Source organism: Salvelinus fontinalis, chromosome 1 (assembly GCF_029448725.1).
Source record: "Salvelinus fontinalis isolate EN_2023a chromosome 1, ASM2944872v1, whole genome shotgun sequence".
Lineage (NCBI taxonomy): Eukaryota > Metazoa > Chordata > Actinopteri > Salmoniformes > Salmonidae > Salvelinus > Salvelinus fontinalis.
Genome location: NC_074665.1, coordinates 28,249,219 through 28,265,943, shown reverse-complemented (window position 1 = coordinate 28,265,943; position 16,725 = coordinate 28,249,219). Strand labels below are relative to the sequence as shown.

Genomic DNA, 16,725 nt, shown 5'->3' with positions numbered 1-16,725 from the left:
ACTTCGACGCACTTATCAAGCAGTGCGCAATGTGTGCTTGTACACTATTCAAGATGATATCATAAAATACATTTATTACAAAGCAGACTTATTATATGTTTGTAAGTAGGTTGGCACGACACTAAAACGCTGAATTCCAGAAGATTGTTCTGTTCATCTTTTCGATGCCTTTGCCTTTGTTCTAAACCTGAACGCTTTGTCTTGCCTCCGACTTTGAGCCATATCGGAATGGTTTCTGTGCTGAAGGCTACTGGAAGGGGAGATGGGAGGGAATCTGTGAGAACGGCCTTGATTGACTGCTTTGGGATTCCATGTAAGATAATTTGTACTGCCTTTTCATTGATACAGAATTAAACTATAACATGCTCAATTGTTTTTATTTAATGTATTAATTTATTCGAACCAGAAACCATGATTCCCCACGGAGTATGTAAAGATTTTTCCATTGATGTAAATTCTGCTTACTTTGTATATCAATAGCTAGGTATTGGTTGCATAATCCCCACTGTACCTCTTTCATCTAACATTAGCCTACTCAACAGACTTTTGGAATATACATTTTTATTTCTTTTTCAAATATAATACATAACATTAACATTACACAATGTAATGTAGTGACAGTAATAGATTGACGATAAAATAATATATTCTACATAGGCTATAACCAGAGGTCTGTCAGATTGACTGACAGTGAGAGGAAGAGAAACCGCTTCAAAGTCTGACTCAGCCAAAGAGACTTTTCCCAAATGACAGAACTTGGTCTGCGGCGCTGTTGTCCTTAGATTTGTCATCACTCTCGCCAGACATCTCTCCTGCAATGTCTCCCAGTGTGTCTGTCAGGTCTGAAGGATAAGCAGAGTTTAGCAGATTTGTAGAATTTATAGATAAAAATGACCATAGGTTGTAAGGCTAGAGATGGAGCTCAACATTAATTATTGTCTAAACAGCAGCAGCAAAAACAGCTGCAAAGCTTACATCAGACAATATATTTACATTTGAGTCATTTAGTAGAATATCTTATGCAGAGCGATTTAGCTAGGTGACACAATCATATATCACTGTCTCAAACTAGGTTTCCATCCAACTGGCAACAGATTTTCATGCTGAACATTCTAAAAATCTGCATTAAAACAATAGGCCTATGCACATTTTCCCTTCCAGAAATGTATTTCCATCAAATTGACCTGTTGCGGATAAAAGCCTGTGTTTGACAGTGCACATAAAAGTGCACAAAAAAGGTTGGAGACGTTGGTTTTCAGACGTTTTTGTCTATCCTTCCTGACCAATGATGTGTGTTAAACCTAGATGACAAGCAGGGGGTGCTGTTTGGAAGCTTTCTCACAGCCATTTTGTACTCCTCCGTTGTAAAAAATGCTATACTATGGAGCTTTTTTGAAAAGACACCTTAATGCATACTCTTAAATTATATTATGTGAACTAAACATAAACATAATATCTAAAAACATTCAATTTTAGAGAGTAATAATGTTATTGTCCCCACTACAATAAATACATACTTAAATACATGTCATTTTGTCCTTTAAAAAAAATACTGTAGAATTCCATTCATTCCTATGGAGGGAGGACTGCTCCTAATGAGGGTAACCAATATGGCGGCTTGTGGCTTCAAAGCCTCTCATTGGTCAATACATACTGTAACATCAGCAATCCAGATTTTACATACATAGTTGGTCCTGACATTAGGGGGAGAAGCTTTTTCAACGATTTGGGTGCCAGGTCAGAGAAGACTTTTGACAGGGTTTTATCTAGAAGGGATACAGCTTTTTTCTAGATGGACTTTTCATGGCCTTAAGATAGGAGTTTTTCTAAATGGACTTTAAGTAGCCTTAAGCAAGTACGGTGCAGTTCCCCTTGCTTCATGTGGAGAATATACAGGAAATACAACATACTAAGGCACACCTGAATAGGACGCATGAGGTTTGTACTTCATGATACTATGTGATTTGTACTTTATTGTACTATGTAATGTAGGGTATTTATTTATTGCCAAATGTAAGTTGATTTACCTCTGTTACCTCCTCCGGCCCCACCTGCTCCAGTACTTGACTCTTCTTTCTCATCCTTGCCAGAGAAGAGACTTCCGAAGCCGCCTCCCTCTTTGCCCTTGTCGTCATCCTTTGATCCTCCAAACAATCCTCCAATACCCCCACTGCTGCCTCCGCTGGACTCCTCCTTCTTTGAATCATCCCCTCCAAGCATGCTCTTCACCTTATCTTTGGCCACTTTAGCTGCGAAACATCACCAAGTAAACTGTTTAGAAATCTGACCCGAAACATATGATGCATGAAACTAAAAGGTGATTATTATTATTATTATTATTGTAATGACACCCCTCTACTGTATTTTGAAGTTTAATAAACTGTGTGAAATCGTATTTGAAGATATTTCAGAGACAGCAACAGTCTACGATGTAAAATACATCTGTGGTTTTATTTATTTGGTCGCAGATGGCAAATTCACGATTACCTTCTATGGGTGTAGCTTTACATAGTGAACTGGCAGCTTTGTCAGGCAACATTACAAGCAAACATTTCTTAGGCCTACATGTTGTTGACATCTAGGTAATTACACTGTAATGCAGCTAGTTTCAAGGATATGCACATTTAACAAACATAATTGAACATAATTGTGGCCTAGCTTCCAATACATTTCTAAAAGACAAATGCCATGTATTGCATTTGTATGCTTCCTGTCATGAGCTGTCCTTAAATTACATGGTTAATCATCACAAGTTGATGCTAATGCCTAGGTTCCAGTTACCAGTCAAATCCAAAAGGATTTATCTCACTTTCTCTGTAACATCTAATTAGAGTAAATGAGAAACTGTGAAAACAGAGGATCAGATCGATTCAAAGCGTGCTGACATGCTTACAAAGAATTTAGAGGAGAGATGGTTTTAAAAGACAAGGCCGGATCATTATTTACTGCAGCTGAAAGAGGAATGTCACTGTGCTGAGTTAATACACTGATCTGAGCGCAGAGGCCAAGGCAATGGAAAAAAATACAAAAACAAGTCAGGTCTGTCCAAGCCTAGCAACCACCCTTAAACGCAAAGTTTTGTATGACAGAGGCCCAACTTATACCAAAGGACGCCGAGTTTTAATACTAAACGTCAGTTTGTGTGTGTTTATGTGTAAAAGTGTATATTTAGAGGAAAGTGAAATGAATCTATGTTTAATCATTTCCAGCTGCTACCAGCCTCACTCCAGCCTATGCAAAGTAGGACAGTGGAACGCTCCACAGAAATGAATCACGCAGAACAAGCCTAAAACAAACCAGTTCCAGCTGTGCGTCACCCCCTTCTCCCCACTCAACCCCCCCCCCCCCCCCCCCTTTCCGCCATCTCCCCCTCAATGCTCACCTGCCGTATCCACTGCCTGGTCCACATATTTGTCAGCCGAGTCACCCAAAATGCCTGAGAGAAAAGACATGTCTCTGAAGAGTAGTCAGCGTCTCTAGAGCAGTGCGTATGAGTCTGAGAGCGTATGTCGGAGTAGTATGTGGGGGCGGAGGAGGGCATGGAGTCTTATAGAGGTTGGCACTCTCAGTCCCTAAGCCTACGCCTCTCATAGCTCTACCGATTGGCCAGAGAGTTCAGGATATGGCAAGAGGGTGTAACTCAGGACGGTAGGAAGGGGAAGGGAGGGGGGCTGGCTTGCTTTTGAGAGTGAATTCCATGACTGCTTGCCTTTCCCCCGAATAAAAGCTTCTTTGTGGGGCTCGGTAGCTACAACACAGTAGAGGAGTGAGTAGCCTGTGAATGTGTGTGTTGGGGAGGCTGGCTCTTGGAAAGTGGGAATGGAAAGGTTGGCACGCTGCCCTGTCTCCACCCTCAGTAGGAATGCTTGAAATGACCATAATGATACTCTCTGTCACAGAACAAGAGATGAAAGGGGCCTAAATGGCTACTGGCCAAAATGCAAGTCTGCCCATTGGAGCAGAGCTTCATTTTGAGTCTGTCTTCAAAGTGCGCCATGAAGAGCGGTGGGAAAAACAAGAAACTGTCCATCTGCCATCATTCATGTGATTGGTTCAACATTCCGCTAGTTCATGAGTAACAGCAAAATACTGCATCCAAGAGACCTATGCTTGCAATGAACAATGTAACAAAGTAAGAAATCAATCGGCCATAAGACTACTTACCTCTCATCAATATTTGATGATGCATTGTTGTGTATTCTATTTCTGTGGCTGTGCCGTATATGACTCATCAATTTGCAATGTACTAATATCTGAGTTTGCATGGGGTCTGAGGTTGGATCGTGCATTCACAATTTCCTTTTTGGTTTTTATCTCAGACATGTTTATCCTAACTTGATCTGTAATTGTATAAGAGTGCCTTCTTTTTGAGTAGATGTAGACCTACACTGTACACATTATATAAGATAATTAGACTGGAAGGGAATTTGACGCCAGTGGGAGCAGAATATATTTTGGGTATCTCAGATTGTTCTGGCAATTCTCACATATGATAGTAAATTGTAAATACGGAGTATGTCTAGATAATGAAACACAATTTCCACATTCATTTCTTCAACATTACAAATACGAATATGAATATCTCTAAACTACCCTTTTTGATTTTTTTTTTTAGATATTTCCTAGTTCCCACTAGCACATGAATGCAACATAAGTCTCAAAAGCCAGACCCTAGACAACACAGTGACTAAAGTTTGGTTTCAATGATAGACCCTCTTGGCATAGAGGAACTATGTCACTGCCTACGTCGATAAGGGAAAATGAATCATCACGAGGTATGTCTGCAAAATCACGAGGCAGACAAGCCAGAACATTGCGATTCAAAACAAAAGTTTGCAGGCAAAACCTTTGCAGTGGTTTAAGTTAAGGAAGTTGATGCAAACTAGCCATTTGCAAAATGCACTCCTTAAAAATAACCTCCACGATCTGCATCTTGCTAGCTACTACACTGAACAAAAACATAAATGCAACATTCAATTGAAATAAATTCATTAGGTGCTAATCTGTGGATTTCACGACTGAGAATACAGATATGCATCTGTTGGTCACAGATTCCTTAATAGAAAAACTAGGGGCGTGAATCAGAAAACCGGTCAGTATCTGGTGTGACCACCATCTCCTTCACATAGAGTTGATCAGGCTGTCGATTGGGGCCTATTGTCCCACTCCCGTTCAAAGGACGCGCAAAGTTGCTGGATGTTGGCGGGAACGGGAACACACTGTCATACACATCGATCCAGAGCATCCCAAACATGCTCAATGGGTGACTAGTCTGGTGAGTAGGCCATGGAAGAACTGAGCCATTTTCAGCATCCAGGAATTCTGTACAGATCATTGCAATATGGGACAGTGCGTTATCGGGCGGATTAATGACACGACAATGGGCCTCAGGGTCTCGTCACGGTATCTCTGTGCATTCAAATTGCCATCAATAAAATGCAATTGTGCTTGTTGTCCGTAGCTTAGGCCTGGCCATACTATAACCCCAGCGCCACCATGGGGTACTCTGCTCACAACGTTGACATCAGCAAACCTCTCGCCCAAATGAAGCCATACACGCTTTCTGCCATCTGCCCGGTACTGTTGAAACCGGGATTCATGTGAGAAGATCATACTTCTCCAGCGTTCCAGTGACCATTGAAGGTGAGAATTTGCCCACTGAAGTTGGTTATGAAGCTGAACTGCAGTCAGGTCAAGACCCTGGTGAGGACGACGAACACGCAGATGAGCTTCCCTGAGACAGTTTCTGCAGAAATCCTTCGGTTGTGAAAATCTACAGTTTCATCAGCTTTTTGGGTGGTGGTTTCAGACAATCCTGCATGTGAAGAAACCGGATTTGGAGGTCCTGTGCGGACATGGCTACACGTGGTCTGCGGTTGTGAGGCCGGTTGGACATACTGCCAAATTCTCTAAAATGACTTTGGAGGCGGCTTATGGTAGAGAAATGAACATTGTATAGAACAAGAAGGCCCGCACACTGTTAAAGCTCCCAATTCACCGCTTTATTGGCAACGTTTCAATCCGAAACAAGAAATAAACATACCCTTTTCTGGCAACAACTGTGGTTGACATTCCTGCAGTCAAATTAAATCAAAATCAAATCAAAATGTATTTGTCAGATGCGCCAAATACAACAAATGTAGACCTTACCGGGAAATGCTAACTTACAAGCCTTTAACCAACAGTGCAGTTCAAGAGTAGTAAAGATATTTACCAAATAAACTAAAGTAAAAATAATAACAATAACGAGGCTATATACAGGGGGTACCAGTACCGATTCAGTGTGCGGTAGTACAGGTTAGTTGAGGTCATTTGTACATGTAAGTAGGGGTCAAGTGATATTAAACAGCGAGTAGCAGCAGTGTACAAAACAAATGTAAATAGTCCGGTGGCCATTTGAGTAATTGTTCAGCAGTCTTATGGATTGATGTTAGAAACTGTTAAGGAGCCTTTTGTTCCTACACTTGGCGCTCCGGTATTGCTTGCCGTGCGGTAGCAGAGAAAACAGTCTATCACTTGGGTGACTGGAGTCTCTGACAATTTTATGGGCTTTCCTCTGACACCGCCTATTATATAGGTCCTGGATGGCAGGAAGCTTGGCCCCAGTAATGTACTGGGCCGTACGCATTACCCTCTGTAGCGCCTTACGGTCAGATGCCGAGCAGTTGCCATACCAGGCGGTGATGCAACCGGTTAGGATACTCTCGATGTTGCAGCTGTAGAATTTTTTGAGGATCTGGGGACCCATGCCACAACTTTTCATTCTTCTGTGGGGGAAAAGGTGTTGTCGTGCCCTCTTCACGACTGTCTTGGTGTGTTTGGACCATGATAGTTTGTTGGTGATGTGGACACCAAGGAAGTTGAAACTTCTTGACCCGCTCCGCTACAGCCTTGTAGATGTTAGCCCATTAGGCTCATGTTATTGTTTGGTGATGTAGGATGGCTGTGTATCTATTTGGCCCTGATGAATATTTGATAGTAGGGAGCAGATGGACCTGGGCACAGGGAGAATGAATAGGAGGGTGAGTGCTTTGTTGTCCATTAGGTCCTGGGTGTGTCATCTCCCCTCCTGTTGTGCTCTCATCATGCCTGAGGTTCAGATTGGCGGTGTCAGTATCATCAGATGCACCGCCTGGTAACCTATCCTTAGTGCAGTGGTGTTAAGTAATACTTTAAAGTACTACTTAAGTCATTTTTGGGGGTTATTTGTACTTTACTTTACTATTTATATTTTTGACTACTTTTACTTTTACTTCACTACATTCCTAAAGAAAATGTTGTACTTTTTACTCCATACATTTTCCCTGACACCCAAAGTACTCGTTACATTTTGAATGCTTAGCAGAACAGGAAAATTGTCAAATTCACTCACTTATCAAGAGAACACACGGTCATCCCTACTGCCTATGTTCTGGCGGAATCACTAAACACAAACACATCTTTTGTCAATAATGTCTGAGCGTTGGAGTGTGTACGATTTTGATATTTATATTTATATTTTAACATTAAAGTTAAGCAACTGCTTGTCTCAACCTTGATTCAGTGTCGTTTTGATTATGCCTGCTCTGCTTGGTATAGCGGGCTATCGAAAAAGCTGAAAAAGAGAATGCAGGTCATGCAAAATAATGTTAGCACGAATATGCCGAATGTCCCCCCTAGGACCCACATAGGGGTACAGGAGTTCCTGGTGGTGGGTTTTTGCCTTTGGAGTCCAGGGTGGATCGGATTAAATTCAACTTAATCATATGTTTGACAACTTAAATGATCTTGCCCCGGGTTACATGAAAAATCACATGGATATGGTCTATATCCAACACAGTCACAATACCAGAGCTAGTGTTATGTCTTGTAAAATCCCAAGAGTAAACATAGAGTTTTTCCATACAGGCATTTGTCTATGGAATAGCCTTCCCTTGGAGATCAAGCAAAGAAAATAGCTCCAAAAAGCAGGCAAAGTTTTTAATTCGGACAACGTTGTCTAAGGGAAACCACTCCTCTGCCCCTTGCGCCCCCTACTGCTGGTCAGGTGTATTTATTTGAAGGATCGGTATGATGTGCAATAAATAGATTGTTTTCATGTGAAATGAATATGGTTGATTTTTAAGGTTAGGGAGAAGTGCAGTGAATAGTGCCACTTTTTAGGATGTCAATATAAATGAATGTATTTATGGTTGTTTGTAATTTTGTCTTGTCTTTTAATCATTATGTGTTATTGTTTTTATCAGTTTGGAAATAAGCGTTTTAATTAATACCTTCAAGTGATATCCTCTGGGGCCACATTGTCCATTTTGTTGTATATGTCTGTTGCCAAAAATATATTAAATTAAATTCAAAACAAAAAATAGAACATAAGACATTTTAAATGATTTATACTTTTACTTTTGATACTCAAGTATATTTGAGCAATTACAGTTACTTTTGATACTTAAGTATATTTAAAAACAAATAGTTTTAGACTTTTACTAAAGCAGTATTTTACAGGGTGACTACTAAAGGATGACAATTGGATACTTTTCTCCACCACTGCCTTAGTGCCTCGTGACCTGACCGGAGAATAACTACAGACCATATCAAGGGCCCTGAGTTGGTCAGGCCTCCTGGGACTACCAACCTACATTGTCCACTGAGGGATGAATGCTTACACATGCTAAAATCAGGACAAGAATACACAGAAGTGTCACTGAGGGAACAGAAATCGCCCCTCTGGTAAACAATGTGTGTGTGAGAATCTGCGTCACACGCATACTGTACACGTGTGAAAACATTCTCACCGCCATTCTCACCGCCCTGTCTCCTGTGTCACTTCAGATCTTTTCACATCAGATATTTTCAGCGCTGATCTGATTGGTCAGAAGACCAATTAGTGACAATAGATCAGAATTGGGCTGCCTGTGTGAACGCAGCCTTTGTTGCAGAGTTTAATTGGTGTTTTTTGTTTCCTGCTGAGCTTGCCCAAACACTGAAACAGTGAATAATATGCATAGCATAACAAGCATAAACATGTCCGAAGACGAATTGTGATAACCAGGTTGAAGGACGGGGTAACATCAATGTTATTTCTAGGAATGTCTCCACAGCAACTTGATTCAGGATCGGGTTTTGCAACAAACCTGCAAAGTACATAAATGACCAAATTGCCTCATGGGTGGAATGTTATTAATATGTTTAACAGTTTCATAAAAATCTGGGGGTTTTCTATGTCAAACGGTTTTGTTATATTTCTGTCTTCTGTGATGTCCTGTGTGGCTCAGTTGGTAGAGCATGGCACTTGCAAGGCCAGGGTTGTGGGTTTGATCATTCCCACAGAAGACCATTAAACATGAAAACATATCCATTCACTACTATAAGTTCCTCGAGATAAGAGCTTCTGCTAAATGACCAAAGTGTATATGAAGAGTAATATTGGGACTCAACATTCTATACATTTCAACTCTATTTCTGACATGGTACAGGTGTCGTCTTTTTTTAAGCCCAGAACCATGTGTGTGAAGTGTATACTTTTGTTTCAAAGTAGATTTGTTTAAGACCACCAAGAAACACTCTGTGTGACCCTGATTTAGCCCACTGCAGCCAACATTTTCTACAATCTCTGTGTGTGTGTGTGTGTGTGTGTGTGTGTGCGTGCGTGCGTGCGTGCTTGCGTTCGAGGTATGTGTTCATGCTTTGAGTGGTGAGTGTGTATTTGCTTCTTCGGCTATCCCTGGGGAATCACACTCGGATACAAATGGAAGTGCAGGGCATGTGGCTTAAAATAAGTAATTGCTCTGTTGTTGTTTTCAACTAGAGCCAAGCGGACTACTCTGCTTTTCACAAATCAACACCAGGTGGCAGTTGGGAGTCTGTGACGACGTTCTGTCTATTACTGTCGCTGCTCTGCTGTTCGTCTCTCTGCGGGTCATCAGTACACCAGACAAAGAGTCAATAAAGAGCCCTGCTTCAATAGCATTGCAGAATGACCATACAGTTTCACAGCACATTTATTTCTAGAGGCATTCATTAGGCTCCACTGCACAGATAGTCTGGTGAGTATGGAAATAGAAAGGGAAAGAGAGAGAGAAAGATGGAGAGAGAGAGAACAAGAGAGAAGAGATAGAATAATAAAGGAGTAGCCAAGAATATTATGCATGAGTGAAAGTGTAAATAATTAAATGAGCATTCTTTTGGTGTGTTTGCCCCAATTTTGTATTGTGTCAAGCTTGAGAATAATTATTATCCCATAATGAAAGAGAATAAAACAAGACATCTACAAACAAGACTTTTGGATTTAAATAAAATTGTATTTATTGCAGTTCAGTTGTACTGTTTATAAAAGAAGCGGTCTGCTTTGATGCCAACATATGTCTTTGTATTTCTGGATGAATGTGTGTGTCAGTGTGTTTTTAACCTCTAATTCTTGGATACATGTGTGTAATAGGTGAATTTTAATTTGTGAGGTTGTGTTTTTAGTACCAATGAATATGTGTCTGGGTCTATGTGTCTGGATGTTAGTAAGGCAACACGCAGTCTCGTTTGAGACGGCTTCAAAGGACAAACACTGTCCCGGTTTAAAAGACCTGTGAAAGTCACCGAAAGCAGACAGACAGGGGAGGGGGCAGGGTACATTATTGAGTGAACGTAGGCGTCGCTTGAATGAAGGAATAGAGTGAAAGCGTGATGAGGCGGTGGAGAAATTGTATTCCTCGAAGACCAGATGTACAGGATGTCAAGGTATTTCACCTGTCGACTACTCGTATCCACCTCTGAGGTAGGCATACATACTGAATCTGGAAGTGGGGGCATTATACTATATCTTTAATCTGATCACTTACATACATATACTTTTTTATTGCCTTTCATTGCAACTAGTCAAACGCAAGGTAAAGGCCGTTGCAAACTCCTAATGTCACCTTTCTCTCTTTGATTTCTCTATATAGCAGACCCAGGTTTGGGCGCGGAGACAGCCGGAAACACCACAGACAGTATCTGTTTATGAGATACAGAGTACCCTGTCTGTACTGCAGCCCCATTGCAGGTGCGAGACTGCCTGGGTCATGTGATGGGGGAGTAAAAAGACAATATGAGGGATGACGGAGCTGTTAATCCATAACTAGACCTTCACTCTGACCCTGAACCCTGTTTGGCAACACTTTATTTGGATAGTCTGTAGAGTATCTACAGATGGACTGTCAGTAACATTTCAACTAACTATCTACTAATCTACTAACCCTAACCCTTATTCTAAACCTAACCCTAGCAGTAACCTTAGCAAGCGGTTGCTTATCAACAGATAGTTTGCTGATCGTATGACCATCTGTAGAGTGTCTACAGATGGAAAATCCGGACTATCTAAATAAAGTGTCACCCCCTGTTCTGTCACAATGAGGATGCGGGGACGTCAGGCATTAAGACACAAGGGGTTAAATTAACTCACTTCAAACACATCTTCATCAACAAACCTGACCAACGCATACACTAACAAAAGTACATCTACTGTATAAGCACAGGTGTTACATTATCTGGCAGAGTGCACACGACCAGACAAGTCTCACATTGCCAAACCTCTCGGAGAGGACTCAAAGTATTGTTCTGCGAAGTCTTTCTCAATGTCCTGGTGTGTACGCATGTGTGACCTGTATGTTTGTGTATGCGTGGTATCATGTAGGAGGGTCTGGAGTGGTGGACAAAGGGAATAGGGTGGGGTGGGGATTGTCACAGTGGTAAGGTGGGTAATAGTCTGGGGTGAGGTGCATGGACGGTAAAGGTGTACGGGTGAGGGGTGTTGTGGATGGGGAGGATCTTTCAGAATGTTTAGTTTCCATCGAGTCACACAAAGAACGCATCAGAGGGGGCACACTGGGGTTGGTAGTGCTCCCCAGAAACAAGAGTTGGCAATGGGAGACGCAGGACGAGCAGCATCTAACACAGGATTTCTTCCAGAAGAGAGGACGAGGGAGGCTGCTGCAGATCACTGATGTCAGAACCAACACTCCTGAGATAAGGAGAGGGAAAGAGAGAAAGAAAGAAAAAGGAAGAAAGAAAGAAAGGGTAAATGTTGTGAATGAGAGGAGCAAAAGTCACGTATGTCTGCTGCAGATGGTAAACATCAGCACACTTTACGTTCCAATGAAGCGATTATAATGGATAAAGACTAGCCAGTGTGTCTGTTTAGGCAGAGTATTGGATTATCTGGCAGTTTTGGCTGCCGCCCTCATTTCGTGCGCCATTTTAGAAAGTGGATGTAATATAAATACAGCACATCAAAAGGTCTGCTTTCAGTTTATGAGAGCATATAGTTCCTGCTATAGGATATTAGTGAATGATGCACAGGTGTAACAAATCCCCTAGCTCACATCTAACCCCATATCTGGAACTGTAGGGACATCGTAACTGCTCGGGTCTTTGAGCTAAGGCTTCTTCCCCCGGCCCCTTGAGTAAAACTAAACCTTTACATGTTAGTAGATCACTTCGGTTATTTGACCACTAAATCAATTGTCACAGCAATTTTAGAACCCCCTTAAAGTGGCAGTCAGCAGTAGAAATAATATCAAAGCGAGCTCCCCACCCCTGTTTTGGTAAAAAGCTGAGGGATGGGCCTGGAGAAATATAACCACTCTCAAATTCATAAGCAGAGCGATGTATACAAGGACTGACCATCCATGATATCAAAATGATAGTTTTAACCATGTTTTGAGACTATACAGTGTTTGTTTACATGTTACTCGTGTACAAACGTTGGAGTAAAACAAGCTTATATCTTGAGTTCCGATGGGGCACGACAGTTGAACTAAGCTCGTGATGCGTTTATAAGTTATGTTCTTCAAGAATCAATGCGCACATATGATTCACTTATAAGTCCAAGAATGGATGTAGCAACCGCTGATTGCCCCTTTAAGCAGTTCAAATGAGCATATGGCTATTCCCGAGAGGAAATGGATGTTATACCACCTTGCGCCTGGTCATACATGAACACATGCACATAGATATACTTCAACACGCAACGCACACACAGAACCCACCCCTGTACACACCCATTGTACAAACAAACACACTCACCTACTGTCCTGCCTGCTCAGCTCCCTGAGAGAAGTCACTCTGTGTGTGGTACAAACAGAGAATGGGGATCAGCATGTGAATGAATAGATACCATCTCCACTCCTATTGCTGCTGCAGCCGCCTGTTGCTGCTACAGAGGAGGATGGCGACGACAACTTCCTCTGATGCAATATCCAGCTGAGCATGTGAGTAATGTGATTTGGAGGAGGGTTAAGCTGGAAAGGAATACAGACGTCCCGTCCGTGTATTTAAACCAAGGTTTTGGTTAATAGACATGCACGGGCATCTCTTTAGTAGGGGAGTTAAGGCTTCAATGGGAGAACATGCATCATATTACGGGCTCAGGCACTTAGGAAAAAAGATACGACAGTTTCCTCACGAGTTTATTCATGCCCAACAATTACCTTTGCAATCATCTCTACTAGGATATCAATTATAATTATGACTCCCGGCATGGCATTATGGTAATAGTTTGGTGAATGGTCTGAAGTTTGATTATCAAGTTTGATTCTGATTATTCATGGCAGTGGCAATATTGCCTGATCTGGTTGTAGAAATGTTAATATAATTGAAGTTATTGCTCTGGGAATAATTATGACCTCAATCCACCAATATTACAATGGTTATAATTCATATGGGCAATTCTAGCAGGAACGGACTTTAATCATGTCCTAACCACATAATATAACTGAGACTGAGATTGTGAAAATGAAAGTGATTGTAGCATGTCATCGGGTATGGCTATGGTTGTTATACTTGACCTTGCCTCTACTGTACTCTCTCCCACAAAAGGCTTTTAAGTGCCTTTGAAAATGGTACATGATAGAGCTGCGAGAGCGAGACGGAGAAATAGGAGATTGAAAAAGGGAGGGGGTTGAACGTATGCTGTGGAGAGGAGCGATGGAGAGATGGTTTGAGCTGTGGATGTAATTACAGACAGATCTTCTTGATTTACATTATAGAGAGCCTGAAAGAAGAAAGGGCACACATACACACATACACGCGCGCGCGCGCGCGCACACACACACACACACACACACACACACACACACACACACACACACACACACACACACACACACACACACACACACACACACACACACACACACACACACACACACACACACACACACACACACAGCAACCTGGTCTCAGGGCATTCATATTATTCTGTACGTAAATCGGAGACACTCCATTTAGTATGATATATTACGTTTCGTATGGTAAGTATTAATTTGTGGACGTACATCACCCATTACGCATAATATGTTATGAATTACAATTCGTATTACATGTTACGAATTTGCTCAATTTAAAATATGTTACGAATTTGCAAAACATATGATACACTATGTTTCGAATTCTAGCTATGTGGTTTACATTAGATAGGCTAGGGGTTAGGGTTAAGGTTAGGAGTTAGGTTAAAGGGTTAAGGTTAGGGTTAGGGTTAGGGGAAGGGTTAGCTTAAAGGGTTAAGGTTAGGGTTAGGGGAAGGGTTAGCTAAAAGGGTTAAAGTTAGGGTTAGGGGTAGGGTTAGCTTAAAGGGTTAAAGTTAGGGTTAGGGTTAGCTAAAAGGGTTAGGGTTAGGGGAAGGGTTAGCTAAAAGGGTTAAGGTTAAGCTTAGGGAAAGGTTGGCTAACATGCTAAGTAGTTGCAAAGTAGCAAAACATGTGTAAGTAAGCAATGAAATGCTAAAGTTGTCAGTGATGAGATTTGAACTCTCAACCTTTGGGTTGCTAGACGTTCACATTACACACCCATCCATCGACCCCGACCAACCATCCTACTTTCGTTTTTGCCGTCTGTTAACATACCTAACGTAACATATCATACTAATTTGAGTGTCAGGGATTGACATGTACTATGTTACGTCTAGTCTATGAGACCAGGCTGCGCACACACATGCACAAATGCACACATGCACCCACGCACTCAGGCATACATAAACGTACACGTACATGCCTGCATGTTCACCCACAAACACAGAATATAGATTTAGAGTGGAATTAGTAATTCTGCACCCGAGTGGTGTAGAGGTCTAAGGCACTGCACCTCAGTGCTAGAGGCGTCACTACAGACCCTGGTTCGATCCCGGGCTGTATCACAACCGGCCGTGATCGGGAGTCCCATAGGGCGCCGCACAATTGGCCCAGTGTCGTCCGGGGTTAGGGGAGGGTTTGGCTGGGATAGGCCATCATTGTAAAATAAGAATTTGTTCTTAACTGACTTGCCTAGTTAAATAAAGGTGAAATAAAATCTGCATATCTAAGCATGCATCTTGAGCTGTGTGTATCCTCCTGACTGGTCATTCTTTTCTTTTTTTAAGGAACATAATATACTTCTCTGCATCTCTGCTAAGATCTCTGGGTAAAAGATGGGAGAAAGGAATGTGAGTCATATTCAGTACATTTAGCTTTCTTTTCTAAAGTCTGACAACCTAGTTGGACAAGCTAGCTACTCTAACTTGATTGATAGCCTGAAATGGCTTCTTGGTAGCTAGTTATGAGGTTGGGAGATTGGATCTATCTGGGCTAGCTAAAGCCAACTTCATCAAATTGCTAGGTGGCTATTAGTATTACAGAGAAACAAACAAACCAAAAAATGGTAAATACATGTCTTTTTTAAACAGGACAAATCTGAGGGAGCACGGGCCCCTCTGGGCATGACGCCTCTGACTGTAATATAGCGGGGACACAGCTGCTGTATCTTCACTGCACCACAAATGACCACAACACAATACTGAAGGGCAGCTTTTAAGCGAATCTTAATCAATGTAATCTTTTAAAGGTATTCATACTCTACCTTAACATTTGTTGTATTATTTCACGTATATGCATAGAAAACAATTATATGGTCTACATTCCTTTGAATTCATTGTATGATTTGTGATTGGAAATGTTCTCTCAATGTGAACATAAATTCCCAGCTTGAGGAAATATTAGCTCATTTGGAGCTGACCAGTCGCGGGTCCACCTGTCCACCCTCAAACCAACCAGCACCCAATCACCACTGTTGCCTACCTGCCAGCACCCAATCACTACTGTAGGATACCAGCCAGCACCCAAGTTGACAGCGTATTACTGCATATAAAGGACGGTGCTTCAATGAGAAGAAGGCAATAAAGGCAGCAAGCATCATGCCGTGCATTCATTCATTCATTCATTCTACTAAACTATACACCACACACCCCTTCAGGACCAGAACCAGCCACCTCAGGCTTAGCGTCCAGAGCTACAGCTTCTTCCTGTTCCTGCCAGACACAACAGTTATGGATGGAAGGAGAAGAAATTATACAAGTTACCAACAATACGCACAGACAGACATACACAAACATAAAAGACACAAGTAAGCGTTGATCCTTTTCCTCGGCATTCCTTATAACAGAGACACTAAAATCATAGATATGCGCACAAACATTAATACGACAAGTCAACTTCGAAAAATCTGTGTTTTTGAGACCAGGATAAGACTGTTGAAGGATGGACCTGTTGAAGTCTCTTCTCCTGGAATCGCAAGGCTGATCTCAAGTCTGCTATAACTGTCTCTATTCCAACCACCTCCAACCGTCCAGCCCACAGTTCCCCGTAGTGGAGAGGGGTCTGTCGTCATCTTCACAATATGAAAAGACAGGATGTGACGCACCTGGTTCACCAATCCGGAGTTCACCGCTGCGTTCTCCATCCCTTCCAC

The 16,725-nt window shown here is 41.8% G+C and overlaps 2 protein-coding genes across 3 annotated transcripts in view; both read right to left on the bottom strand.

Annotated features, from left to right (window-relative positions):
- Positions 1 to 544: 544 nt before the first annotated feature.
- LOC129852205 (RNA-binding protein cabeza-like) lies at positions 545 to 3,532 on the bottom strand. Its single transcript, XM_055918256.1, has 3 exons — positions 3,383 to 3,532; positions 2,028 to 2,249; positions 545 to 842 (listed from the first exon to the last, which is right to left on the bottom strand). Exons 1-3 carry the CDS (start codon positions 3,450 to 3,452, stop codon positions 724 to 726), a joined length of 411 nt encoding a protein of 136 aa, XP_055774231.1. The 5' UTR covers positions 3,453 to 3,532; the 3' UTR covers positions 545 to 723.
- Positions 3,533 to 10,256: 6,724 nt separating this feature from the next.
- LOC129852221 (synuclein-like) overlaps positions 10,257 to 16,725 on the bottom strand; it is a 16,860-nt gene continuing 10,391 nt past the window's right edge. Inside the window, exons 3-6 of one of the 2 annotated variants that reach the window (XM_055918257.1) lie at positions 16,678 to 16,725; positions 16,223 to 16,285; positions 13,033 to 13,071; positions 10,257 to 11,968 (exon numbers count right to left, since the gene is read on the bottom strand). The exon at positions 16,678 to 16,725 is cut by the window's right edge and continues 80 nt beyond it. In XM_055918257.1, the coding sequence (XP_055774232.1) occupies positions 13,033 to 13,071; positions 16,223 to 16,285; positions 16,678 to 16,725 (150 nt within the window). In that variant the 3' untranslated portion in view covers positions 10,257 to 11,968. The remainder of the gene's footprint in view (positions 11,969 to 13,032; positions 13,072 to 16,222; positions 16,286 to 16,677) is intronic. The other variant, XM_055918258.1, reaches the window with a different exon arrangement.

Bases quoted from the DNA above. Each gene is read 5' to 3' on its own strand.
- LOC129852205 (XM_055918256.1), bottom strand. From the start codon at position 3,452: ATGTCTTTTCTCTCAGGCATTTTGGGTGACTCGGCTGACAAATATGTG. The intron at 2,250-3,382 runs GTGAGCATTGAG...GATGTTTCGCAG, and splicing joins CCAGGCAGTGGATACGGCAG to CTAAAGTGGCCAAAGATAAG. The intron at 843-2,027 runs GTAAATCAACTT...CTTATCCTTCAG, and splicing joins GGCCGGAGGAGGTAACAGAG to ACCTGACAGACACACTGGGA.